The sequence below is a fragment of the Pristiophorus japonicus genome, chromosome 13 (genome assembly GCF_044704955.1).
Source record: "Pristiophorus japonicus isolate sPriJap1 chromosome 13, sPriJap1.hap1, whole genome shotgun sequence".
NCBI classification, from domain to species: Eukaryota; Metazoa; Chordata; class Chondrichthyes; family Pristiophoridae; genus Pristiophorus; species Pristiophorus japonicus.
Window position 1 is genome coordinate 146837321 of NC_091989.1, and position 27563 is coordinate 146864883.

The 27563-nt window shown below is 47.0% G+C and overlaps 2 protein-coding genes across 4 annotated transcripts in view; one reads left to right on the plus strand and one right to left on the minus strand.

Moving 5' to 3' along the window:
• The window catches only part of LOC139278875 (uncharacterized), a 121326-nt gene that overhangs the window by 48040 nt on the left and 45723 nt on the right, over positions 1-27563 (minus strand). For all 3 annotated transcript variants that reach the window (XM_070898093.1, XM_070898091.1, XM_070898092.1), the window contains exons 5-6: positions 9214-9296; positions 5023-5061 (exon numbers count right to left, since the gene is read on the minus strand). In XM_070898093.1, coding sequence (XP_070754194.1) covers positions 5023-5061; positions 9214-9296 — 122 coding nt within the window. The remainder of the gene's footprint in view (positions 1-5022; positions 5062-9213; positions 9297-27563) is intronic.
• The window catches only part of dpy19l3 (dpy-19 like C-mannosyltransferase 3), a 171592-nt gene continuing 167631 nt past the window's right edge, over positions 23603-27563 (plus strand). Inside the window, exon 1 of the mRNA XM_070898088.1 lies at positions 23603-24391. The gene's annotated coding sequence lies outside the window, so the exon portion shown is untranslated. The remainder of the gene's footprint in view (positions 24392-27563) is intronic.

Here is a 27563-nt window from a genome sequence, read left to right on the forward strand (position 1 = left end):
TAGACCACGGTTTGGAGGGCCAAGACCATAAACTTAGTGGCGCCATCTGGGTGCATTGCTTAACTGCGAACATGTGTTACATTTGTGCACGCAGACTCTAAGTCCGCATCAATATCGGGCCACCACACGTGGGATCTGATTATCGCTTTCATCATTACAATGCCTGGGTGGGTACTGTGGAGATCACTAATGAAAGTGTCCCTGCCCTTTTTTGGTACGACTACCCGATTACCCCACAGAAGGCAGTCTGCCTGTAAAGACATTTCATCTTTGCGCGGCTTTATTTCTTCCTGCATTTCTGACGAGACACTGGACCAGCTCCCATGAAGCGCCCAGTTTTTTTTACTAAGGACAGTAAAGGGTCCTGGTTCGTCCTAGTTCTAATCTGTCGGACAGTAATAGGTGATTGCTCACTCTCGAATGCTTCCATTACCATAACTAAATCTGCGGGCTGTGCCATTTCCACCCCCGTTTTCTGTGTCTGGCCTGTGGCGGATGGCATAGTTGTATGTGGGCAACGTAAGTGCCCATCTCTGGATGTGGGCCGATGCAGTCATATTTATCCCCTTACTTTCCAAAAAGAGGGATATCAGGGGCTTATGGTCAGTTTACAATTCAAATTTGAGCCCAAACAGATATTGATGCATTTTCTTTACCCCATAAACACACGCTAACGCTTCTTTTTCAATCATGCTGTAGGCTCTCTCAGCCTTAGAGAGACTTCTGGATGCATAAGCAACCGGTTGCAATTTCCCAGATTCATTAGCTTGTTGCAATACACACCCGACCCCGTATGACGATGCGTCACATGCTAATACCAAACGCTTACATGGATCATACAACACAAGGCATTTGTTTGAGCATAACAGTTTTCTAGCTTTTACAAAGGCATTTTCTTGGCTTTTACCCCATACCCATTTGTCTCCCTTATGCAGTAAAGCGTGCAGTGGTTCTAACAGTGTGCTGAGACCCGGTAAGAAGTTACCAAAGTAGTTCAGGAGTCCTGGAAACGACTGCAGCTCCGTCACGTTCTGTGGCTTCGGTGCGTTCTCGATGGCCTCCATCTTCGAATCGGTGGGCCTGATGCTGTCCGCCGTGATTCTTCTCCCCAGGAACTCTACTTCAGGCGCCAGGAAAACGCACTTCGAGCATTTTAACCTGAGCCCCACACGATTAAGCCAACTAAGAACCTCCTCCAGGTTCTGCTAATGCTCGACTGTGTCCCGACCTGTGACCAAGATGTCATCCTGGAAGACCACGGTGAGCGTGACCGACTTCAGTAAGCTTTCCATGTTTCTCTGGAATATCGCCGCGGCTGATCGAATGCCAAATGGGCATCTGTTGTAGACGAAGAGGCCTTTGTGCGTGTTGATGCAGGTGAAGCCCTTCGATGATTCTTCCAACTCCTGCGTCATGTAGGCTGAGGTCAAGTCCAGCTTCGTGAACGTTTTTCCTCCCGCCAGCGTCGCAAAAAGGGTGTCTGCCTTTGGTAGTGGGTATTGATCCTGCAGGGAGAAACGATTGATACTTACTTTGTAATCACCACAGATTCTGACGGTGCCGTCTCCTTTGAGGACTGGAACAATCGGACTGGCCCATTCGTTGAATTCAATCGGCGAAATGATGCCCTCTTGTTGCAGCCGGTCCAGCTCGATCTCCACCTTCTCTCTCATCATGTACGGTATTGCTCTTGCCTTGTGGTGGATGGGTCGCGTCCCTGGAATTAGGTGGATCTGCACTTTTGCTCCTTGGAACGTCCCGATGCCTGACTCGAACAGCGAGGGGAACTTGTTTAGGACCTGGGCACACAAAGTGTTGTCGACGGGTGAGAGCGCTCAGACATCGTCCCACTTCCAGCGTATCTTCCCCAGCCAGCTCCTGCCGAGCAGGGTGGGGCCATCGCCCGGTACCAGCCAGAGTGATAACTTGTGCACCGCTCCATTGTAGGAGACCTTTACGGTAGCACTGCCGATTACAAGAATCAGTTCCTTTGTGTACGTTCTCAGTTTAGTACGAATGGAAGTCAGGACTGGCCTTAAGACCTTGCTGCACCACAATTTATCGAAAGTCTTTTGGCAAATAATGGACTGGCTCACACCCGTGTCCAGCTCCATTGACACCGGGAGTCCATTTAATTCAACTTTCAGCATTATCGAGAAACAATTTGTGGTAAATGTGTGCACCCCATAAACCTCTGCATCTTCGGTCTGAGGCTCTGGTTCACCGTGATCTGCCGTGGATCTGTCCTCCTCTGCAACATCCTGGTTTGCAGGATTAGCAGAGTTTGCAGCTCGTCTGCACATAGGTTGGAGATGTCCCATTGTTCCACAGCCCTTGCAAACGTATCCTTTGAAGCGACATGAATGTAAACGATGATCACCCCCGCAACGCCAACAAGGTGTTAATGGCCTTGCATTCATCACCCTTGATGGTGGACTCTGAGACATCTGTGGATGTGCAGCTGCAGGCATGTGAGGCTTGCCCTGTACGTTGCGATTCGAAAACAACATTACTTTGTTCACAGTATTTGTAGCAGCACTCGTGTGCTGAGATATTTGCTTGGTATTGTCACTGGTGGCGGTGAACGCCTGGGCTAGCGCTATGGCTTTACTCAAGGTTGGGGTCTCTACAGTCAAAAGTTTGCGAAGTATTACTTCATAGCCAATGCCAAGTACAAAGAAGTCCCTGAGCATGTGCTCCAAATGTCCTTCAAATTTGCAATGCCCTGCAAGGCGTCTTAGCTCGGCGACATAGCTCGCCACTTCCTGGCCTTCAGACCTTTTGCACATGTAGAACCGGTACCTCACCATCAGAACTCTTTCCTTCGGGTTAAGATGCTCCCAGGTCAGTGTGCACAAATCATCATACGATTTCTCTATGGGTTTCGCTGGAGCAAGCAGATTTTTCATGAGGCCATACGTTGGTGCCCCGCAAACAGTGACGAGAATTGCCCTTCGTATGGCAGCATTCGCTTCTCCTTCCAGCTCGTTGGCCACGAAGTATTGGTCGAGTTGCTCCACGAAGGTTTCCCAATCATCTCCCTCTGAAAATTTCTCCAGGATGCCACTGTTCTCTGCATCGTTGCGGTGGGGTTCGATATCTATATCTTGTCACCAGTTATACTGTATGAATAAAGAGTTTGACCAGATACTGTGAGCTCAAAGACCTTAGTCTTTTATTGAAGGTCTCCAGAGTGCCTCTCCAGCCTGTAAGGCCTCCTTAAGTACCAGTGCTCCCAAGGGATTGTGGGATCCTTTGGGACTCCAAGGAATGAACCCTCTGGTGGTTAAAGAAGGTATTTACAGGTTTACATATATAACAGGGGTGATTTGACCTAAGTGCTCTTGCAGAGCGCCGCCATGGACTTGACGGGCTGAATGGCCTCCTTCTGAGCGGCAACCATTCTATGATTCTATAAGATGATGAAGGGATTAAATTATGTTTGTGTGGATAGCTTGTTTCAACTAAATACGTTGCGGAGGACCAGGGGGTCACAATCTTTATGTAAAGACAGAACTAGATTAATTGTTAGGAGGATGTTCTTTTCCCAGAGAATAATGGACCCGTGAAACAGGCTGCCGATTCATGCATTGAACACTGATTCGCTGAATTCCTTTAAGCGAGAGCCAGACCTGTTTCTGGCTAGGGTGGAGATCATCTTGTACAAAGGGTAAGTATTGCATGACATTAAGCAGGGCCAAAGTGGTCTCCTAGACTAATTTCGATTGCCTAAAGGGGTCAAAGCGAAATTTTACAAATTCTTTTTCCCTATTTGTCCTGGACTTTTATATGTTTTTTCACCTCTCTCAGGAGGTTACATGATACAGCTGAATAACCATATAAATAACATTTATAACATCATAAATACAGAAATAATTCTGAAAAGACAACTTCCATAAAGTCATCTATTGTATGAAAGAAAGAAGAAATGCCAGAACATATGCTAGAAATGGTCCAAGAAATTTTCTCCACTCAGGCCTGCCTCTGTCTCTAAAATCAGGGCTTGAGTTCTACTGCATTCGTCATCTACCATTTTGTACCTATGCATTACCTGAGTGAAGAGGGTCAGCCAATGCACTATGAATGCACTGCACTGGTCCCTCTGGTCATTCCCAGAATGCAGCTTAAGCATGTCACTGTCTACTATCTCACACTGGACAAGGCTCATACACAAAGATGAGGCATTTGGTTGAGGTACCACAGAGCTGCAGCCATCTGTTCAATTGTACTCCAGCATTGCTCATTAGCTTCAGAAGAATGATGATTAGAAGGGGAGAAAATAAGACCATAAATTAGAACAGAAAACGTTTTCTAATTAAAAAGGGTAACATTAGCAAAACCTTGAAGCAGAGCATGTCCATCCTTTCATTCAGAGGTGTGAATGCAGAGAAAATATCATTGTCGACCAAGCAATTAAAAGGTATATTCCAATGGCATGATTTGACTTGTTCTTAGCTTTCCACCACCATTTGAATGTGAACCTCTCCTAGACACAGACAAGCTTACTGTTGATGCAACATGGCAACCATAACATCTGTCAATGAAGTTGGGGTTATTAATACACAGAGAAAAAACTTGCATTTATTTTGTGCCTTACATGTCATCAGTACATCCCAAAACACATCACTGTTGTTTTGTAGGCAAACACATCGGCCAATTATCATACAGCAAGTTCCTGCATGCATCAATGAAGTAAATGGCCAGTTAATTTATTTTTGGTGACACTGATTGAAGGATGAATATTAGCCAGGACATCAAGAGAAACCTTTACTCTTCTTTAAAAAACTGCCATGGGATCTGGTACATCAACAGAAAGAACGGGCTTCAGTTTAACGTCTTATCTGAATGCAGCACTTAGTACTGCAGTGAAGTGTCACCTTAGATTACATGCTCAATTCCTGGATTGGGAAATTAATACCCAACCTTCTGACTCAGAGGTGGGACTGCTACCCCTGAGTTAAGCTGGTACTTAAATACGCTTTTTAAAACATTTATTTAATGTAGTGAAATTCCTTTCCTTACCAATTTTCCAGTTGTCTAGTAAGAAGGTCTGGTAACATGCTGTTGCATAAAAGAGAGAATTAATAGTTAACTTACATTGAATTACATAGAGTCCACAACACAGAAACAGGTCATTTGGTCCAACTGGTCTATGCCGATGTTTATGCTCCACACGAGCCTCCTCCCTTCTCTCTTCATCTACTCCTATCAGCATATTCTTCTATTCCTTTTTCTTCATGTAATTTGAATGCAAGAAACATAGATTGCTTCATGTGTATAATGTATTTGTGTAATATGCCATGGAAAAATAATCCAGGCCTCAAATCTCAATGCTGATGCTCTGCATATACATCATTATTCCTATCCTTTTTGAAAGGAGAAGAAGCAGGAATCTCCTGAAGAATAACAAGGACTGAAGAATTTTTGGAGATGATTTTACCAAGAGACACAAATGGGCAATCAGTGACTTGAACTAATGCTGGCTAATCTATATTTATACAAACTTTCCAAACTCAGGGGTTGTAATGTATCCATCCTGGTATACAGAAGTTGAAATTAAAATAATGATCTCATGAGCTTCTTTTGTGACTAGAATGCAGTTCTTTGCACCTAGATACTTAATTAATCATGACGTGGTAGATGCAGATTGGTCATAATGAAGCATGCAGCTTTCGTTTGTTCTAATTCAGCTAGGTTATGGTTTGAATTAGTCACAATACCAACTATTAAATCATGCACTGAACACCCAGCATATTGGTGGCTTGCAACACAATCAGCTGTTAAAACAAATCAGTCATGGAACAAATGAGGAGCAGCAATGCCATGGCTGCAATCCTGTTGCAAGCTGCTGAAATCTGCAAAAGTAGCCAGATCCTCAACCAGAATGGGAGCATCTCTTGAGCTGCCACTCGTCATAATGGCCCGGATAATCCGGGGCCTATGAAGGCGTACGTACGTCGTCATAAGTGCACCACAAGTTCTGGTTTCCACAAGCGCGAAAACCCGGAACCTGCGATCTGTCATGTTTCTCCTTGACTGATCATACACATCCACTGGAAATTGACTATCGCTCGTGCATATTGCCCAATTACTGCCCAGCAAATACCCACCATACCCTTATGCTTGGTAAAGCAGGTGTAAGGCCTTCTTTTACCAGTGTAAAGGTTTAAAAAAATGTGAAAACATATTTTTTTTAATGATTTAAACATTCACATATTTAAAATGTTGTCCCCATTAAAAATGTTTAAATTTATCTTTCAAAAAAAGATTTTTTTATTTTAAATGTTTAGTTAAATGATATTTTAATTAATTTTGAATCTGTGATTATTTTTATTTCAGTGTTGTGAAATTGTTTTCTTTAAGTGATTTCTATTATGTTTCTGGGGATTCCATACGTAAATGGAATTCCCATAAACATAATAGGAATCCCTCTTTGTCATCGGTTGGGCTGGCCCACGTGATCCCAGGGACGCTTGCGAACCGCATGCAGCCCTGGGATGGGTTGGACTTGCACCAGGCATATGCCTGCAGACCCAGGACCGCAAGAATCCAAAGCTCCGGAGGCGGCAGGCAGGTATGTACTTTTCTTACAGTTCGGAGGTCTACGCAAGCGGCAAGCCTACAACCGCAATTTGTAGGCCAATGAGTATGAGTGACAGAGAATTAGAAGCACATGATAAAAGTGGGTATGAGAGATAATGGGGGAATGAGAGAGATAGAGGGATGATTGGGAGTTTGAGGGAGGGAGCAAATTGAAGTTGAATAGTATATTCATTTTTGGTCACAGAAGCATACAAAAGCCTTGGAAACAGTGTATGTTGATATCATGTAGATTCAGATGAAATAGGGTTAGAGCTGGGAGATAATTGGACACAGAGCGAAAGGAGGACTTCAATGATGAAGGCTAGAAAGGGAAGGTAATTTGGATGAAGAAGGTAGAGAAGATTTAGATAGGGAAGGCAGAAAATAGTTAGCAGCTGGGAGGTGAGTGGGGAAAATCAGAAGTCCGGGGAGAGGGGGGGGAGAAGTTATAGAAGAATTATAGATGGGTGCAATTACTAACTCTTTTTTTCTTGGCATCAAGTCTAGTCTTTGGTTCTAAGGAATATTATTAGAATGCACAACCCCTCAACACAATCAGCATGGCGTGGGGGGGGATGGGCAAAATGGATTGGGCAAGCAGTCAGCCGGGCATGACGGCAGGGCAGCCTGCTCTCAGGATCTCCTATCAGGGCAGTCCGAGACAGCGGGGGTAAGCAGGATATTGGCAATGGTGGCCAAACCAGCAAGCGGCAAGCGAGGTGGAAGAGTGGAGCAGAAGTTGCATATCGTATGTGGGAGTGGCTGACAGAGCTTTGAACAGAACCTTGAGTCCTGCCACTTCATCTTTTGCAAAGACTTTCTCCACAGCCTGCAACAGATTCATGGGATTTGGAGGAAGCTCTACTCCAGTGGTGGCCCAGAGCCAGCCACGGAGCAGCTAACTGGCAAGGTCGGGGAGCAGACAGAGAAGGGAAATAGTGGAGCAGAGAAAAAAAACACAAATATTAGTATATATTGCAGCAAATTTTCATGATATAAATAATTATATTTTCTATAAAATATGAGCAGAGTCAGACCCAGAAGCAGCAGTACTGTCCAGGGGCTCTGGGAGATATGGCAGGCTCGGCCAAAGATATGGGCATAGATAAATTTGAAGAACATATTACTTGAAGATTTAAAACAAAAATAACTACCTACATAAAAAAATTATAAATAAAATAAATTAAAACCAGGCCAATTCATCTCAAACAGCAGAAATGATAATGATTCATTGTTAAGATGAATATAGAGCCTCCAGTGACCACACCATGTAATTGCAGGCAGACTCAAACAAAGCTTTTTAATTGGGAAATGTAGTCACAGGATTTTCTGACTGAAAAAATGAGTGCTCTAAACAGGAAAACACTATTACAGAAGTCACAGGAAATTAAGGAATGTTTACAAAGGTCAGGAAATATCAATTTCAAACATACATAAGTGGAATAGAAAAGATGAATCCAGAACACTGTTAAATCATGACTGCAGGATATTGGGACTTAGGTACAAACAAGTAAAAGGCAAGTTTATGATGGATGTTAGGGAGCATTTCATCATGAATAGAGTGATTAATACCTGATTAGCGTTCCAGTTGGTTAACTGACGCAAGAACTTTGGAATCATTCAAGAGACAATTTGGTGCTGAATGAGATAAACTAAATGAGCCAAATGGCTTCCCTTATCTATATCTATCTTTGTAAGATGTGAGATAAGAGGGAAAGGGAATAATAAACAGATAAAGGACGAAAATCAGAGATGTGATTTAAATGGCAGCAGCAACCAAGAATAATGAAGGAAAATATTATCAAGAAGTAAAACAGAAATGACAGACTATCCGGCGAAACCAAGTAATGCATAGAATATACAGCAATATGTAATTATCCCCCTTTTACCAGCACCTGAAACTGTCATCTCTCTTTAAGAAGACTGCTTGTGTCGGCCAGCTTACAGGATTCCAGTGTACCCATTTTATATGTGACAAACACACTTTTGATTGGACCTTGCCTTAAGTCACATGATTTGACATGGAACTTGATTAAATATTTAGCCAAGTAAATGAGACCTGCTCCTCCGAGTAACATGAGTTTGTTTTTTTGCCCTAAATCACGCAGTGCAAAATGTGGAGTGCAGAAAATCAGCATACAACCCATCCAATACTCCAGCTGCCACCAGCCAGGCTCCTACTTCTGATGTGACTTCATACAATTAGCTCATTAGCACCTTGTTTGGGTCACTAGGGAGGGAAAACATAGCATGGTTTCGTTCTGGCAGGTTAGCTAAAGAATGGCATCGTACCAAGAAAAGGAAAGGGGAAGAAGAGATAAAATGGAAATGTGTGACCTTGTTTGACATCATGATGGTGAAATTTAACTTCGGCAGGGGTACAAATCGGGCAGTAGTGGATTGAGCACCCATTATACATCCTGCCCGACTTTACTTTCTCATGAAGTCAAAAGAAAATTGGGTGGGTTGTACAACAGGTGACATTCGCCAAAGTTGAATTTCACCCCCATCCCCCAACCGCTCTGTGTCTCTGATTAAAAAAGGTTATATTCTTTAACTGAACTCTTGCATTTTATTTAGGTTTAGTACATCTTAGGTGAATGCTATGATGTAATATAATCCTTTACTTACTGGTCCATTTTGTAGGAAATGTATGGTTCAACAATTGTATTCGCAGTAAGTCTACTCTTGTAGTCGTAACTGATGACCGAGGGCTGTGACAGACAGAATGAAAATAAAATAACTGCTGATAACCACAGTGTATTGAATTTACAAATGTTTTCAGACTATTACTCTACAGGGTACCTCCCATAAAAGGAAAGGAGCTCATAATAGGGGAACTTATTGCAAGGGGGATGGAGTATAAAAGCAGGGAAGTCCTGCTACAACTGTACAGGGATTGGTGAGACCACACCTGGAGTACTGCGTACAGTTTTGGTCTCCTTATTTAAGGTTGGATATACTTGCATTGGAGGCAGTTCAGAGAAGGTTCACTAGATTGATTCCTGAGATGAGGGGGTTGACTTATAAAGAAAGGTTGAGCAGGCTGGGCCTATACTCATTGGAGTTTAGAAGAATGAGAGGTGATCTCATTGAAACATGTAAGATACTGAGGGGGCTTGACAAGGTAGATGCAGAGAAGATGTTTCCACTCATGGGGAATCTAGAACTAGGGGGCATAGTTTAAGAATAAGGGGTCGCCCATTTAGAACTGAGATGAGGAGAAATTTCTTCTCTCAGAGGGTCATAAATCTGTGGAATTCTCTGCCCCAGAGAGCTGTGGAGGCTGGGTTATTGAATATATTTAAAGTGGAGATAGACAAGGGAGTGAAGGGTTATAGGGAGCGGGCAAGGGAGTGGAGCTGAGCCCAAGATCAGATCAGTTCTGATCTTATTAAATGGTGGAGCAGGCTCGAGGGGCCAAATGGCCTACTGCTCCTGCTCCTATTTCTTATGTTCTTATAATGAATATAAGCTGCATCGTATATTAACATTGCATCTGTAATTCAAAATGTAACCTTCAAAAGATGCTCTTCCTAAAGTGAATGGTCTTGCTACTCAATCAATTTAGGATTTTTTTTTGTGTTGAAAATAGCTGCAAAAATTAAACGAAAAATCTTTTCAAATCAGTCATTTGAGAATTTAGGGCTTGAAGTGTGTACCTTATTTATAGTCAACAGTGTACAACTTCATTATAAGAATGCAAAAATACACATAATAACATTGCCAACAGTGGTTCTGTACTAAATGTATATTTTCATCTCTGCAAAACTGAATCCATTTATGAGCAAATCATTTTAAAATAGGCCTTGGGATGAGGTAAACTAGTAATCATTTAACCCTATGGAACATAGGAACAGGACATTCAGCTCCTCGAGCCTGTTCCGCCATGCAATGAGATCATGACTGATTTATGAGATCATGGCTGAACTAACTCCATATACCCGCCTGTGGCCGATATCCCTTAATACTATTAGTTAACAAAAATCTAGCAATCTCAGATTTAAAATTAACAACTGATCTAGATCAATTATCATTTGCGGAAGGGAGTTCCAAACTTCTAACACCCTTTGTGTTTAGAAGTGTTTCCTAATTTCACACCTAAAGGTCTAGCTCTAATTTTTACACTATGCCTCCTAGTCCTAGACTCCCCAATAAACGAAAATAGTTTCTCTTTTAATATTGAAAGATGCATCTTTGCCTTGTGATAATATTGCAAAAATCCTTTCCTGTAAATGTTGAAGTTTAACTGCAGAAATTAATGGAACCATAAAACTAATACGCTGTCTCCCTTTTACGTTTGAAGCCCAGGCCCTCAAAACTGGCACAAAACTCATGGTCTACAGGACTGTAGTAATACCTGCCCTCTTGTATGGCTCAGAGACATGGAGCATGTACAGCAGACACCTCAAATTGCTGGAGAAATATCACCCATGACGTCGCCGCAAGATTCCCTGGGACGACAGGCTCACCAACATCAGCGTCCTCGTCCAGGCTAACATCCCCAGCATTGAAGCACTGACCACACTCGATCAGCTCCGCTGGGCAGGCCACATAGTTCGCAGGCCAGACATGAGACTCCCAAAGCAAGTGCTCTACTCGGAGCTCCTTCATGGCAAACGAGCCAAAGGTGGGCAGCGAAAATGCTATAAGGACACGCTCAAAGCCTCCCTGATAAAGTGCGACATCCCCACTGACACCTGAGAGTCCCTGGCCCAAGACCGCCCTAAGTGGAGGAAGTGCATCCGAGAGGGCGCTGAGCACCTCGAGTCTCAGCGCCGAGAGTGTTATGTATTTAACCCCTTGTAACCTGTATGACACCTGAGCACCAGAGGGCCCACCTGTTGGAGTCCCAAGGAATCCCAGCACCCCTTGGGAACACGGTATATAAGCAGACCACCCACGAGGTACCTGCACTCTGGAGTCTTATTAAAGGAGCTAAGGTCACACTTGCTCATTTAACACAGTCCGCAGTTTCATCCTTTATTATGAGTGTACCAATTGGCGACGAGGTAACGAACAACCATGTTAAAATGTAAGAACAGTCTGTATCCTGGAAAAGTTCCCAGAAGGGGACGATTGGGAGGCCTTCGTGGAGAGACTCGACCAATACTTCATGGCCAACGAGCTGGAAGGGGACGAGAACGCGACCAAACAAAAGATAATCCTCCTAACTGTCTGTGGGGCAACAACCTATGGCCTCATGAAGAATCTCCTGGCTCCAGTACAACCAACAGAGAAATCCTACGAAGAATTGTGTACGCTGGTCTGGGAACATCGAAATCCTAAGGAAAGCGTTTTGATGACGAGATATCAGTTCTACCCGTGTCAACGATTGGAGGGCCAGGAAGTGACGAGCTATGTCACCGAACTAAGGAACCTCGCAGGACATTGTGAGTTTGAGGGATTTCTAGAACAAATGCTCAGAGACTTTTTTGTACTGAGCATTGGCCACGAGACAATCCTTCGCAAACTGTTGACTGTAGAAACTCCGAATCTAAGTAAAGCCATAATGATAGCCCAGGCATTTATGTCCACCAGTGACAACAGTAAACAGATTTCGCAGAGTAAAGAAGTTTCGGTCAGTACTGTGCATAAAGTAACGTTGGTTTCAAGCAGAAATGTACACGCCGGCTGTGGCTGCCGAGCTCAGTTGACCCAGAGTCCGGCATCAATTGTTAATGCAAGGCAGTTAACACCTTGTTGGAAATGTGGAGGTGATCATCGGGCCCATCAATGCCGCTTCAAGCACTATGTGTGCAACGGTTGCAGAACAATAGGACACCTCCAGCGAATGTGCAGGTGAGCTACAAACCCTGCAAACCACCATGTTGCAGAGGAAAATTGATCCACTGTGGATCCTGCTGAGGTGGAGACTCGTACCGAGGAGGTAGAAGTGTACGGGGTACACACATTCACTACAAAATGTCCACCAATAATGTTGAAAGTTGAACTGAATGGTATTCCAGTATCTATGGAACTTGTTGTGTATCTGAAAAGCATGCACTCCCAGGTCCAGCTACCAGGGAGCGCATCCCCTGAAGTCCCAAGGGATCCCAACATCCCTTGGGAGCACTGTATATAAGCCGGCCCCTAAGGCCTGTTCCTCACTCTGGAGTGTCTTAATAAAGACTGAGGTCACTGTTACTTTAAACTACCTGTGTGAAGTCTCATCTATGTAAAGAACACAATAACTGGCGACGAGTATATGAATCCAACGCAAAGATGCAGCAAACTGTGGGCATCCTGGAGAAGTTCTTGGAGGATGAGGACTGGGAAGCCAATGTCGAATGGCTAGACCAGTACTTTGTAGCCAACGAGCTGGACGGAGGAGGAAGCGCTGCAAAAAGGAGAGCGGTCCTCCTCACAGTCTGCGGGGCACCAACCTACAGCATCATGAAGAATCTACTAGCTCCGGTGAAACCCACAGATAAGTCGTATGAGGAGCTGTGTACACTGGTTCTGGAACATCTTAACCCGAGGGAGAGCATGCTGATGGCGAAGTATCGGTTCTACACGTGCCAGCGATCTGAAGGTCAGGAAGTGGTGAGCTACGTCGCGAGCTAAGGCGACTTGCAGGAAAGTGTGAGTTTGATGGCTACCTGGAGCAAATGCTCAGAGACTTTTTTGTACTGGGCATTGGCGACGAGACCATCCTACGAAAACTTTTGACCGTAGAGACACCGACCCTCAGTGAGGCCATTGCGATAGCACAGGCATTTATGTCCACCAGTGAAAACACCAAACAAATCTCTCAGTACACAAGTGATAGCAATGTTCATAAATTAACTGGAACTGTGTTTGCGAGCAGAAATGTACAGGGCAGAAACCACGAGTCTGCAACTGTCAGCAGTCCTCAGGTGACCCAGATGACTCAGAGTCCCCAACAAAGGATGAATGCAAGGCAATTCACACCTTGTTGGCGTTGTGGAGGCTTCCATTCAGACTTTTCATGCCACTCCAAAGGGTATGCTTGCAAGAGCTGTGGAACAATGGGGCACCTCCAACGAGCTTGCAGATGAGCTGCAAGCTCTGCAAAACCAGCTAACCACCACGTGGCAGAGGAAGATCGGTCCATGGTGGATCAAAGCAATTTCGAGCCTCAGAGAGAGGAGGCAGATGCTGAAGTACACGGGGTGCACACATTTTCGACGAAATGTCCACCTATAATGCTAAATGTAAAATTGAATGGCTTACCCGTAGCCATGGAACTGGACACTGGTGCTAGCCAATCCATCATGAGTAAAATTATGTTTGAGAGACGGTGGTGCAACAAGGCACTCAGACCAGCCCTGAGCCCCATCCACACGAAACTGAGAACGTACACCAAAGAGCTCATCACTGTCCTGGGCAGCACCATGGTCAAGGTCACCTACGAGGGCACGGTGCACGAACTGCCACTCTGGACTGTCCCGGGCGATGGCCCCACACTGCTTGGAAGGAGCTGGCTAGGCAAAATCCGCTGGAACTGGGATGACATCCGAGCACTATCACATATCGATGAGGCCTCATGTACCCAGGTTCTTAACAAATTTCCTTCCCTTTCTGAGCCAGGCATTGGAAACTTTTCCGGGGCGAAGGTGCGGATCCACTTGGTCCCAGAGGCACGACCCATTCACCACAAGGCGCGAGCGGTACCTCACATGATGAAGGAGAGAGTGGAAATCGAGCTGGACAGACTGCAACGCGAGGGCATCATCTCCTCAGTGGAATTCAGCGAGTGGGCCAGCCAGATTGTTCCAGTACTCAAAAGTGATGGCACGGTCAGGATTTGCAGCGATTATAAAGTAACTATTAATCGTTTCTCGCTACAGGACCAATACCCGCTACCTAAGGCAGACGACCTATTTGCAACGCTGGCAGGTGGCAAGACGTTCACCAAGCTCGACCTGACTTCGGCCTACATGACGCAGGAGCTGGAAGAGTCTTCGAAGGGCCTCACCTGCATCAACACGCACAAGGGACTGTTCATCTACAACAGATGCCCGTTTGAAATTCGGTCGGCTGCAGCAATCTTCCAGAGAAACATGGAGAGTCAACTCAAGTCTGTACCACGCATGATGATTTTTCAGGACGAGTTATTGGTCACGGGTCGAGACACCATAGAGCACCTACAAAACCTGTAGGAGGTCCTCCAATGACTGGATTGTGTAGGGCTGCGGCTGAAGAGGCCGAAATGCGTTTTCATGGCAACAGAAGTGGAGTTTTTGGGTAGAAAGATCGTGGCGGACGGCATTCGGCCCACAGATGCCAAGACGGAGGCTATCAGGAACGCGCCCAGGCCACAGAACATCACGGCGTTGCAGTTGTTCCTGGGACTCCTCAACTATTTTGGTAACTTCCTACCGGGGTTAAGCACCCTCTTAGAGCCCCTACATGTGTTATTGCGTAAAGCGGAGAACTGGGTATGGGGAAAAAAACCAAGTAATTGCTTTTGAGAAATCCAGAAACATTTTATGCTCCAACAAGCTGCTTGTATTGTATAACCCATGTAAAAGACTCGTGCTAGCATGTGTTGCATCGTCGTACGGAGTCGGGTGTGTATTACAACAAGCTAACATTGCGGGGAAGTTGCAACCTGTCGCCTATGCTTCCAGGAGCTTGTCTAAGGCCGAGAGGGCCTACAGCATGATTGAGAAAGAGGCATTAGCGTGTGTGTTCGGGGTAAAGAAAATGCATCAGTACCTGTTTGGCCTGAAATTTGAGCTGGAAACCGATCACAAGCCCCTCATATCCCTGTTCGCTGAAAACAAGGAGATAAATACTAATGCCTCAGCCCGCATACAAAGGTGGGCACTCGCGCTATCAGCGTATAACTATACCATCCGCCACAGGCCAGGCAACGAGAACAGTGCGGAAGCTCTCAGTCGGCTACCATTGCCCACCAGGGGGGTGGAAATGGCACAGCCCGCAAACTTGATTGTGGCGCAACTCGCAGACTTGTTGATGGTCATGGAAGCATTTGAAAATGATAAATCACCTGTCACGGCCCACCAGATTAGGACTTGGACCAGCCAAGATCCTCTGCTGTCCCTAGTAAAAATCTGTGGACTGCATGGGAGCTGGGCCAGCATCCCCGTTGAAATGCAAGAGCTAATCAAGCCGTTCCAGCAGTGAAAGGACGAGCTGTCCATTCAGGCAGACTGCCTGTTGTGGGGTAACCGCGTAGTGCTACCCAAAAAGGGTAGGGAGACGTTCATCTCGGATCTCCACAGCACACACCCGGGTTTGGTAATGATGAAAGTGATAGCCAGATCCCACGTATGATGGCCCGGTATCGACTCTGACTTAGAGTCCTGTGTACAACAATGCAGTGTGTGTGCTCAGTTGAGCAACGCGCCCAGAGAGGCACCACTAAGTTTGTGGTCCTGGCCCTCCAGACCATGGTCAAGGATCCATGTCGACTATGCGGGCCCGTTTCTCGGTAAAATGTTCCTGGTGGTGGTGGTTTTCAAAATGGATTGAATGTGAAATAATGTCGGGAAGCACTGCCACCATTGAAAGCCTGAGGGCCATATTTGCCACCCGCGGCCTGCCTGACATATTGGTCAGTGACAACGGGCCATATTTCACCAGTGCCGAATTTAAAGAATTCATGACCCGCAATGGGATCAAACATGTCACCTCAGCCCCGTTTAAACCAGCCTCCAATGGGCAGGCAGAGCGGGCAGTGCAAACAATCAAACAGAGCCTTAAATGAGTCAGAGAAGGCTCACTCCAAACCCGCCTGTCCCGAGTACTGCTCAGCTACCGCACGAGACCCCACTCGCTCACAGGGGTGCCCCCAGCTGAGCTACTCATGAAAAGGACACTTAAAACCAGACTCTCGCTGGTTCACCCCAACCTGCATGATCAGGTAGAGAGCAGGCGGCAGCAACAAACTGTAAACGATGGTCGCGCCACTGTGTCACGGGAAATTGATCTGAATGACCCTGTGTATGTGCTAAACTATGGACATGGTTCTAAGTGGATCGCGGGCACGGTGATAGCTAAAGAAGGCAGTAGGGTGTTTGTAGTCAAACTAGACAATGGATAAATTTGCAGAAAGCACCTGGATCAAACAAGGCTGCGGTTCACAGACTGCCCTGAACAACCCACAGCAGACACAGCCTTTTTCAAGCCCACAAAACACACCCAAAGGATCAACGACACCACCCCGGACCAGGAAATTGAACCCATCACGCCCAACAGCCCAGCAAGGCCAAGCTCACCTAGCAGCCCTGCAGGGCCAACAACACGCCAGCCCAGCGAGGGCACAGCCAACACACCAGAACAGACATTTGTACCGAGGCGGTCCACCAGGTAAAGAAAGGCTCCCGACCGCCTTACCTTGTAAATAGTTTTCACTTTGACTTTGCGGGGAGTGATGTTGTGTATCTGTAAAGCATGCACTCCCATGTCCCGTCACCAGGGAGCGTATCCCCTGAAGTCCCAAGGGAGCCCAGCCTGCCCCTAAGGCCTGTTCCTCACTCTGGAGTGTCTTGATAAAGACTGAGGTCACTGTTACTTTAACCTCCCTGTGTGCAGTCTCATCTGAGTTCGGAACACAATAGAACTGGACACAGGTGCAAGTCAGTCCATAATGAGTAAAAAGGCCTTCGACAAGCTGTGGGGCAAAAAGGCACACAGGCCCAAGCTCAGCCCCGTTCACACCAAACTAACGACTTACACCAAGGAACTAATCCCTGTAATCGGCAGTGCAGAAGTCAAAGTCTCCTAGGACGGAGCAGTACATGAACTCCCACTGTGGATTGTGCCAGGGAATGGCCCCACATTGTTTGGCAGAAGCTGGCAAAATCCGCTGGAACTGGGACAACATCCGAGCGCTTTCATCTGTCGACGACGCCTCCTGTGCCCAGGTTCTGAGCAAGTTCCCATCATTGTTCGAGCTTCTCAGGGGCGAAAGTGCAGATCCATTTGGTTTCCAGTACGCGACCCATCCACCACAAGCCACAGGCGGTACCGTACATGATGCGTGAAAAAGTGGAAATTAAGCTGGACAGGCTGCGGCGAGAAGGCATCATCGCACCGGTGGAATTCAATGACTGGGCTAGTCCGATTGTCCCGTTACTTAAAGAGGATGGCACGGTTAGAATTTGTGGGGACTATAAAGTAACGATGAACTGTTTTTCGCTGCAGGACCAGTACCTGCTACCCAAGGCAGACGACCTATTTGCGACCCTGGCTGGAGGGAAGACATTCACCAAGCTGGACCTGACCTCGGCCTACATGATGCAGGAGCTGGAGGAGTCTTCGAAAGGCCTCACCTGCATCAACACACACAAAGGTCTGTTCATCTATAACCGGTGCCCGTTCGGCCTTCAGTCGGCCGCGGCTATCTTCCAGCGGAACATGGAGAGCCTGCTAAAGTTGACTCCTTGCACCGTGGTTTTCCAAGACGACATACTGGTTATAGGTCGGATCACCATTGAGCACTTGAAGAATCTGGAAGAGGTTCTTCGTCGGTTGGATCGCGTGGGGCTCAGGTTGAAACACTCGAAGTGTGTTTTCCTGGCGCAGGACGTCGAGTTCTTGGGAAGAAAAATCACAGCAGACGGCATCAGACCCACCGTCGCTAAGACGGAGGCCATAAAGAACGTGCCGAGTCCACAGAACATGACGGAGCTGTGGTCGTTCCTGGGACTCCTTAACTATTTTGGTAATTTCCGACCTGGGTTAAGCATCCTGCTAGAACCCCTATATGCGCTACTGCGCAAGGGAGACGACTGGGTATGGGGGAATTCACAAGAGGCTGCCTTTAAGAAAGCCAGAAATCTGTTGTGTTCAAACAAACTTCTTGTCCTGTATAACCCTTGTAAACGATTAGTGCTAGCTTGTGATGCGTCATCATATGGGGTCAGGTATCTGTTACAACAGACTAACGAATCAGGGATTTTGCAACCGGTCGCTTATGCGTCCAGGAGCTTGTCCAAGGCCGAAAGGGCCTACAGCATGATTGAAAAAGAGGCCCTGGCGTGCGTTTACACGGTGAAAAAAATGCACCAGTACTTATTTGGACTCAAGTTTGAGCTTGAAACTGACCACAAGCCGCTTTATCACTGTTCTCTGAGATCAAAGGGATTAATAGCAATGCCTCTGCCCGCATCTAAAGATGGGCACTCACACTGTCGGCATACAACTATGTAATCTGCCACAGACCGGGCACAGAGAACTGCGCTGATGCTCTCAGTCGACTGCCATTGCCCACCACTGGGCTGGAAATGGCACAGCCAGCGGACTTGCTCATGATCATGGAGGCATTCGAGAACGAGACATCCCCCATTATGGCCCGCCAGATCAGGACCTGGACCAGCCAGGATCCTTTACTGTCCTTGGTAAAAAAATGGTGTCCTCCATGGGAGCTGGTCCGGTGTCCCAGCAGAGATGCAGTAGGCGATTAAGCCGTTCCACAGACGCAAAGACGAGTTGTCCCTGCAGGCGGACTGTCTATTGTGGGACAATCGCGTAGTCTTGCCCAAGAAAGGCAGAGATACATTCATTTGTGAACTGCACAGCACCCACCCAGGCACCGTAATGATGAAAGCCATAGCCAGATCCCATGTGTGGTGGCCTGGCATCGACTCAGATTTAGAGTCATACATGCGCCAGTGCAACACTTGCTCTCAGCTGAGCAATGCACCCAGAGAGGCACTGCTAAGTTTGTGGTCATGGCCCTCCAAACCATGGTCAAGGATCCACGTGGACTGTGCAAAATGTTTTTGGTTGTCATGGACACTAACTCAAAATGGATTGAATGTGCAATAATGTCTGTAAACAAGTCCACGGCCACTATTGAAAGCCTACGAGCCATGTTTGCGACGCACGGCTTGCCTGATGTCCTAGTCAATGACACTGGGCCGTGCTTTACCAGTGCTGAATTCAAAGAATTCATGACCTGCAACAGGATCAAACACGTCACATCTGCCCCGTTCAAGCTCGCATCCAACAGCCAGGCAGAAGGGGCAGTTCAGACCATCAAGCAAAGCTTGAAACAAGTGTCAAAGGCTACTGCACCAGACCGCACTCACTCACCGGGGTTCCCCCAGCCGAGCTGCTCATGAAAAGGGCGCTAAAAGCAAAGCTATCTCTTGTCCACCCTGATCACGTGGAGGGCGAGCAGCATCAACAAAGTGTGTACCATGACCGCGCAAATTTGTCACGCGATATTGAGATCAATGAACCTGTGTTTGTGCTCAATTATGGACATGGCTCGCTGGCACAGTCACAGTCAAAGAGGGGAGCAGGGTATTTCAAATTGGCCAATGGTCAAACGTACAGAAAACATTTGGACCAAATCAAATTGCGGTTCACCAACAGCTACGAACAACCCGAAGAAGACACCACCAACTTTGACCCTCCAACACACACACAAGTGGCAACTGACATCATGGTTGACCACGAAGCCGAACTCACCATCCCCAGCAGCCCGGCAAGGCTGGCTGCCCAACAGCCCAGTGAAGAACTAACCAACTCACCCACACCCGCATTTGTACCGAGACGATCGACAAGGGAGCGAAAAACCCCAGATCGTCTCACCTTGTAAATACTGTTGACATCACGGGGGAGTGATGTTATGTATTTACCCCCTTGTAACCTGTATGACACCTGACCACCACAGGGCCCACCTGTTGGAGTCCCAAGGGATCCCAGCATCCCTTGGGAGCACGGTATATAAGCAGCCCTCCCACGAGGTACCTGCACTCTGGAGTCTTATTAAAGGAGCAAAGGTCACACTTGCACATTGTACACAGTACTCCATTTCATCCTTTATTATGAGTGTACCAGAGAGTATGCAGAAATCAAGTGCAAGCAGTGGAAAGAGCGAGCGGCAAACCAGTCCCACCCACCCCTTCCCTCAACGGCTATCTGTGCCACCTGTGACAGAGTCTGTAGCTCTCGTATTGGACTGTTCAGCTACCAAAGAACTCACTTCAGGAGTAGAAGCAAGTCTTCTTGATTACAAGGGACTGCCTATGATGATGATGAGTTACGTTAATCTTTAAACATTGGTTTTCTTTACTTTCAGGTAATAAATCATGAATTCCAGACTTGAACTTTCAACTTTGCTTAAAAAAATGCTAATTTATGAAAGAAGGTGAAAGGAGTTGATTATGTCTGGCTGATGTTTACTTATGTCCTCGATGAATTCACAAAAAAGTTATTATAATCTTCTAACATCATTCCTGTATGTTTGTCATGAAATTCTCAATAATTAATTACAGGAGGTTCTACGTATAATATATTACAATTTATTTTTATAAATGAGCAATTTTTAAAATTAGGACAGTCACAAAGAATCATTTTTGATTATTTTCTTCGGAATACATTTCTGAGTATATCACTTTATTTAATTTTTAATGTGCTGTTTACACCCACATTGGAAACAATAGTTGAATCAAGTGACTTTTAAATCCTGAATGCTAAATGCAAACTGGACTCGAGGAGGTTGCAGAGATGAGACTGAGCTTGGCCCTGACAGAATTTCTAAATGAGGGTGAGGATTCTGAAGTCAATGTTGGGTAATTTTTCAACTTCAAAATCAAAGGAACAAAAATCGGCAGATTCTTCAATGGGCGGGTGATCCACTCTGCCAGGTGGCAAAATTGAAAATGATCCCCAGTGTGTTGGAGGACAGGGAGCTAGTGGAGTTGGGGTAATGGGTGAGCAGAGCTTGTAGGCAGAGTTCTGGAGTTTTTGTAGGATCAAATTTGGGAGGCCAGTTAACAAGGTGTTGAAAAAGCAAAGCGTTGGTGGGAGTGGGGTAGAGACAAAGCTGGCAATGTTCCACAACTGGAAATACACACTCTTTTGGTGGGCTGGGTGCGAGGTTTTGAAGCTCAACTCAAGGTTATATTTTTTGAAAAAGAAATACATTTCTGCCTGACTTTATTATGTGAATATTACCATGTACTTATGAAATCCTAAATGCTGCAGGAGTGGAGTCAGAAGTATGATCAAAAGTTGAAGGCAGGGTAAAATGTTGCAAGGGTGGGGCAAGGTACACAAGCTGGGGGAAGAGGGGTGTATACCCCTTAATAAATTCCAATTTAATCACTGGCACAGACATCCGGGCTCTGGTATTAATCTGAAGGCGGCTTCCGAACAGAAGGGGACGGGAGGTGGAATTGCATGGGCGAAACCCGGAAATCATTCCGAGCAGGAGGAGACGGGAAGTGGAATTGCATGGGCGAATCCCGGAAATCAACTCAGCAAGTCAGATTCTGCGATTGCAATGCAATTAAATCAATTCATTTTAACCTCCGGTTTCTGCATCACCAAGCTGCGCAGTGAGCGTGTTGTGCACCTGCATGACACGATCTCAGCTGCATTTCAAGGGACAATTCACTGATGGAAATTGGAGTTTTCACGATGGATGGTGCACACAGAACAAGGGCAGCACCCAGATTCAATGACACATCACTGGAAATACTGCTGGGTGCAGCCAGAAACAGGAGGGAGCTGCATTTTCCCAGCAATGGGAGGAAGAAACCTGCGGCTCTCACCAAGAAGGTAGGAGACAGCTGAGAGGGTGAGCAGCAGGAGCATTGTGTCCGGGTCTTGGATGTAATGTAGGAAGCGATTTAACGACCTAACCAGGTCAGGAATGGTGAGTATATTTGTTGATTCAACTACATCCTGTGGTTTAACCCCAAGCCCCCTTTCACTCTACACAAAAGCAAAATACTGCGGATGCTGGAATCTGAAATAAAAACAGAAAATGCTAGAAATCTCAGCCTTTCACTCTGCCTTGCCAAGCATATCCATCACATCACTCCTCACACCCACTCAACTTTCAGCAGAACCCAGCCTTCACTTTCTATGCATTTCATCACCCCCCTCATTTACCCATCCACCGTTGCCAATCACCTCAATCCTTATGCAATGTGATGCATCTGTCTCAGTCACCCTCACCAAATGCACTGCATCCATTGGGTGAAATCCTCACCTTCACTCACTTACAGGTCTGTTTTTTCGAATGCAAAACGCAAGGAAGAGGGAGAGGACTGGAGGTGGGCCGCTTGAAATAGTCCATCTCACAGATGCAGAGGAGGCTACCCTGGAGATAAGTGGTATATCTGTGTCCCTCTCAATCGGAGATGGAGAGATAGCAAACTCGCAGGTAGCTGGTGACGGAGTTACAAATATCTCTGACACGCATATGCTGACTTTATTTCATCAATGACTGAGCTATGAGAAGACTAAGAATGGTGATTGTCCAGATTGTGACTTTGCCACAACTAAATCATATCCCTTTCTTTTGTCTTCCAGGGCCTTCTCGCATACAGCAATTGTCATAGGATATCAATGAGGACAATTTCTCAGAGGACTTCTGTGGTGTATGTAGCACACAAATCACTGACTCCACATGGTCTGGTGTTGATCTAACTGCTGTGACCTTCGTCCTTTATTGTTCAGCTCCAGAGTGCCTCTCAGGTGTGGTGGTCAGCCTAATATAGCGCCTGTTGTAGTTACTACCAGGTTTCCCACCACAGCGCCCTCTGTGGTGTGGCATAGTGCTTACATTACATTTAAGGTACTGGGACGATACACACATCATTACATAACATCACACTTGTCCAACGGAAGGCAGGTAGGCATAGACAGTGCATTAGTATGGTACATATTATCTGGTACATTAACTAGTTATTGACTGGTAACAGATCCCTGATTTCCTTGTTAGCCCTTATCATTAATTGTACTTCATCCATTATTTTACACAAATACAGTGGCCATTCAGCATTAAAAAATTAATTCTTATTATAAATTCACCATCTCACATTAACATAGCTCATTTTGGACTCGCTCTGCCTTACAGAAGTCCTTTGTGGGGACCACCTCTTGGTAAGGCCCTTTTAAGACTCCCGGATGCATTTCCTTTTTAAGGCGCCATCTTTGATGCAGGAGGATTCCACGAGGCTTCTCCTTGGGCGCCGCCATCTTTGATGCTCTGCTGCTTTGAGCACAATGCCGCCGCCATCTTCTTCTCCGCCGCTCCGGATGCCCTCCGCCGTCGCAGCCTCCGCTCCCCTCCGCTGCCACCTGACTTGCCGCCTCCTCTGCGGCCTCCGTAGAGGCCTCCCATGCGGCCGCCGTGGCCGGCGACCTCCAGCTGCTGCCTCCGCCCGACGCTAACAGCTCCTCGGCGGGGCTCTTCCGATCCGCCGGCCATCCTGGATCCCTCGCACCCCGCCGGCTCTCCCCCCCCACTAGGCCCCACTCTGCAGGGCTGCTTGCCTTTGGGGGCTGAGGCTGCAGGATCTCTGTGGCTTGAGGTCCGGGCCTGGGGCTTGCCTGTGGGTGGATTGAGGCTGCAGCTCCAGCTCGGTCGGCGCTGCTCTCTGGGGACCCGGGGCATGGCAGCACCCCGGGGAGCAGCAGCCTGTGGAGTGGTGAAGTCTTCCCAGCTCCCACGGACCGTCCCCATCCACCTCCGGCCGAGGAGTGTCGGCCCATCGCCTGCAACGACCCACAAAGGTAAACCGTGCGTCTCGTCCCTGTGGGACACCTGCACCTCCGCTCTGCCAAGAACCGGTATTAGTTCCCTGGTGTAAGTACGCAGCTTCGCCGTGACCGGGACCAGCTTGGGCCGTGCAGCTGGGTTAATCCACAGTTTATCAAAAGTTCTCCGACTCATCAACGACGGACCCGAGCCCGTGTCCACTTCCATACTCACTGGGACTCCGTTGATTTTTACTTCCCTTATCACTGGGGGCGAATTGTCGGTGCACGTGTACAGTTCAAACACCTCATCATCTTCTACCTGCTCCTCACTGAACAGTAGATCATCCCCCATCTCCTCAGCCATATGGTGAGTCTGATTTCTTTTACACATACGCTGAAGGTGGTCTTTAACGTGGCAGGCATTGCACGTGTACTCCGCAAACCTGCACCGGTGAGCCTCATGGCTTCCTCCACAGCGCCAGCATGGTGCTGTTTGATTGGCCCCCCTCAGCGGACTCGGAGTTCCAGGACCCCGAGGTCCGTGCTCTCTGGCCCGGGCAGAGCCACGTTCTGCAGTTTTGTCCGTGGTGGGCGCTATCCTGTGGACAGTGCCTGCCGGGTTCAAGACTGTGTGGATTATTTGCTTGGTGCTGCAAATCAAGGTTATATATGCCCGGCTGATGGTGATGGCCTTTGTCAGAGTGACTGTGGGTTCCGTGGCTAGCAGCTTGTGAAGGAGGCCCTTGTGGCCAATCCCCATAACAAAAACGTCCCGCAAAGCCTCATCAAGGTGTGTGCCAAAATCACACGGCGCCGCGAGTCTCCTGAGGTCCGCAGCATATTTGGTGACATCCTGGCCCTCAGGTCTGCAGTGATGGTAAAATTTGTATCTGGCCGTGAGGATGCTCTCCTTCGGTTTCAACTGGTCACGAATGAGTTCAGTCAGCTCCTCGTATGACTTGTCCCTGGCGCTCCCGTGTGCCAGCAAATCCCTGACGAGACAGTAAACCTCATCATCACAACTGGAAAGCAATATCGCCTTAAGCTTCTCTCTCATTGTGTCTGTGTCCTCCGTCAAGTTGTTTGCTGTGAAGTAGTACTCGAGCCTTTCCGTAAAGGCCTCCCAATCATTGCCCACCGTAAAATCCTTTAGCGAGCCCAGAGTAGCCATGGTTGCATGGAGTTCGTCCGCTTCCTAGTCGCCAATGTGGTGTATGTAGCACACAAATCACTGACTCCACACGGTCTGGTGTTGATCTAACTGCTGTGACCTTCGTCCTTTATTGTTCAGCTCCAGAGTGCCTCTCAGGTGTGGTGGTCAGCCTTATATAGCGCCTGTTGCAGGTACTACCAGGTTTCCCACCACAGCGCCCTCTGTGGTGTGGCATAGTGCTTACATTACATTTAAGGTACTGGGACGATACACACATCATTACATAAACATCTCATTCCTTCTGAGAATGCATTGTCACAGGACACAGCCGTGCACCTGTGCATATACTCGCACTTCGGCGGTTCCACTTAAACAGTTAGTTGGGTTTCCACCTGGTGACTCACAACTCACAAGTAAGCACGAGCAGACACGAGTGGCAGGGACAGCTGTGGAGAGTCTGCGTGGGGGGGGGGGGTGGGGGGGGCGCAATCTTCTCCAAGCTCTGCTCAACTGGACATAGATGCTGAACCTCATGAGCTATCGATGAGAAGAAGAATGCTAGAGGTGCATCAGCAACTTAGTCACGTACACTCACCACAACAGCGGAGAGGAAGGAATAATCTGACTCAATCGCTAGTGGAATGGTGGCAAAGGAAATTGCGAGAATGTCTGCCATGGAGAGAGCGTCTGCCAAAATGGACTTCAAGTATAGCTCTCAAATGAGTCCATGCAGGCCATGGCCACTGCCATGCCGGAGATGCCTGCCACCTTAAAATGGATGCCAGATATCGTATCTGTGGTCTTACAACGTATTACTGATCTACACCAAGTTGTTCTGCAGCAGAATGGTAAGAGTGATGTGGCACTGACTCAGGAGATGGATGATGGCAAAAGGGAACATGAAATTAGTATTTCCACTCAGAGTGGTATCAATTCTCACCTGTTGCCCCCACCCACTCGCCCCCACGCCATAGTCAGTACCCCACATGCTGCCTCGTGTGAGTCAACACTAAGTAAGCCTTCACGGTATTCGGCATCTCAGGCAGCAATGTGGTCCGGTGATGGGAGCCCCACCTTCATTTTCAACATCCTCCTCCTCTATGTTCTCCTCATCCGAAGACAAATGTTAAGCCCCTTCGTTCTCCCCCACCTGCAATCATCTCTGCTGCGCAATGTTGTGCACGTTGCAGCACATCACTATGATTCTGGACACTTTTGCTGGTAAATACTGAAAGGTGCCTCCAGACCTATCTAGGCACCTGAAGCACATCTTCAATATTCCAATGCCTTGCTCTGTGACACACCTAGTGGTCAGGTGACTCTCATTGTAGCTCCTGCACCTCATTGCTGGGGTTCCTCACAGGTGTCATGAGACAGGTTTTAAGCGGCTATCCCTTGTTCCCTGAGAGCAAGACTTTTAGTCTGCTTCCTGGAGCGAAAAGGTCTGGAATGTTGGACTGCCATAGTATGAATGCACCATGACAACTCCCAGGGAATCTGGCACAGACCTGCGTGAACCTCTTCTTGTGGTTGCACACCAGCTGCGCATTGTGCGGCCATGCAGCTTAAAGGGAACATTAGTTAAAAACCCACCTGGATTGTTGCTCAATGTCATCACTGTATGATTGGTCAATTCCTGAGGTCCGGGAAACCAATGCTGCACAGGTTAAGTAAAATTCAATTTAAAAACACCCAATTAACATCTCCTAAGGACGTTAATTGCAGCAATAGGTACCTGCACTAATTAACGCCCTACTCCGGCGAGTAGGTTACTCGCAGTCATCCAAACGAGCTTCTGTTAAACCCGCAAGTTGGAGTAGGATTGTGGTGGCAATCCAAAAATCAGTTATTTTAACTACCCCCATAATTCTGCCTGTTTTGAGAATGAAATAGATCACAACCGCCTTTTAAACTTTAAATCTCCATTGGAAATAAAAAGACTTGCATTTATATAGCACCTTTCACGATCCTCAGGATATCCCAAAGCACTTTACAGCCAATTAAGTACTTTGAAGTGTAATATCGGAAATTGAGCCCCTTATCAATGCTTAATTCTAGGGGTGCACAGGCTAGGGTGCAAATAATACGAAAGATGTATGTGGGGCTTTTATACAATCGCCCTCAATTCAGCTGGAAAATTTGGAGGGCAATAAATGAGGGGAGAGTTGGCATAACCAAGTTCTGCCCCAAATTTCAGTCCGCTGCCCAGCCAGCAGTGGCTTTGTGCCACTGGAATTGTGCAGCTGGAGTCTTTGGCCCCAACAGTAACTCTGAGGCGGGAAGGGGGGAGCAGGGCGGGGGAGGATTTGCAAACAGTAAATCTGGAAGTTAGGATTTCCTGCTGAATTTAATGGACATGGGGTGTCAGTCGATCATGTGGGTTTGA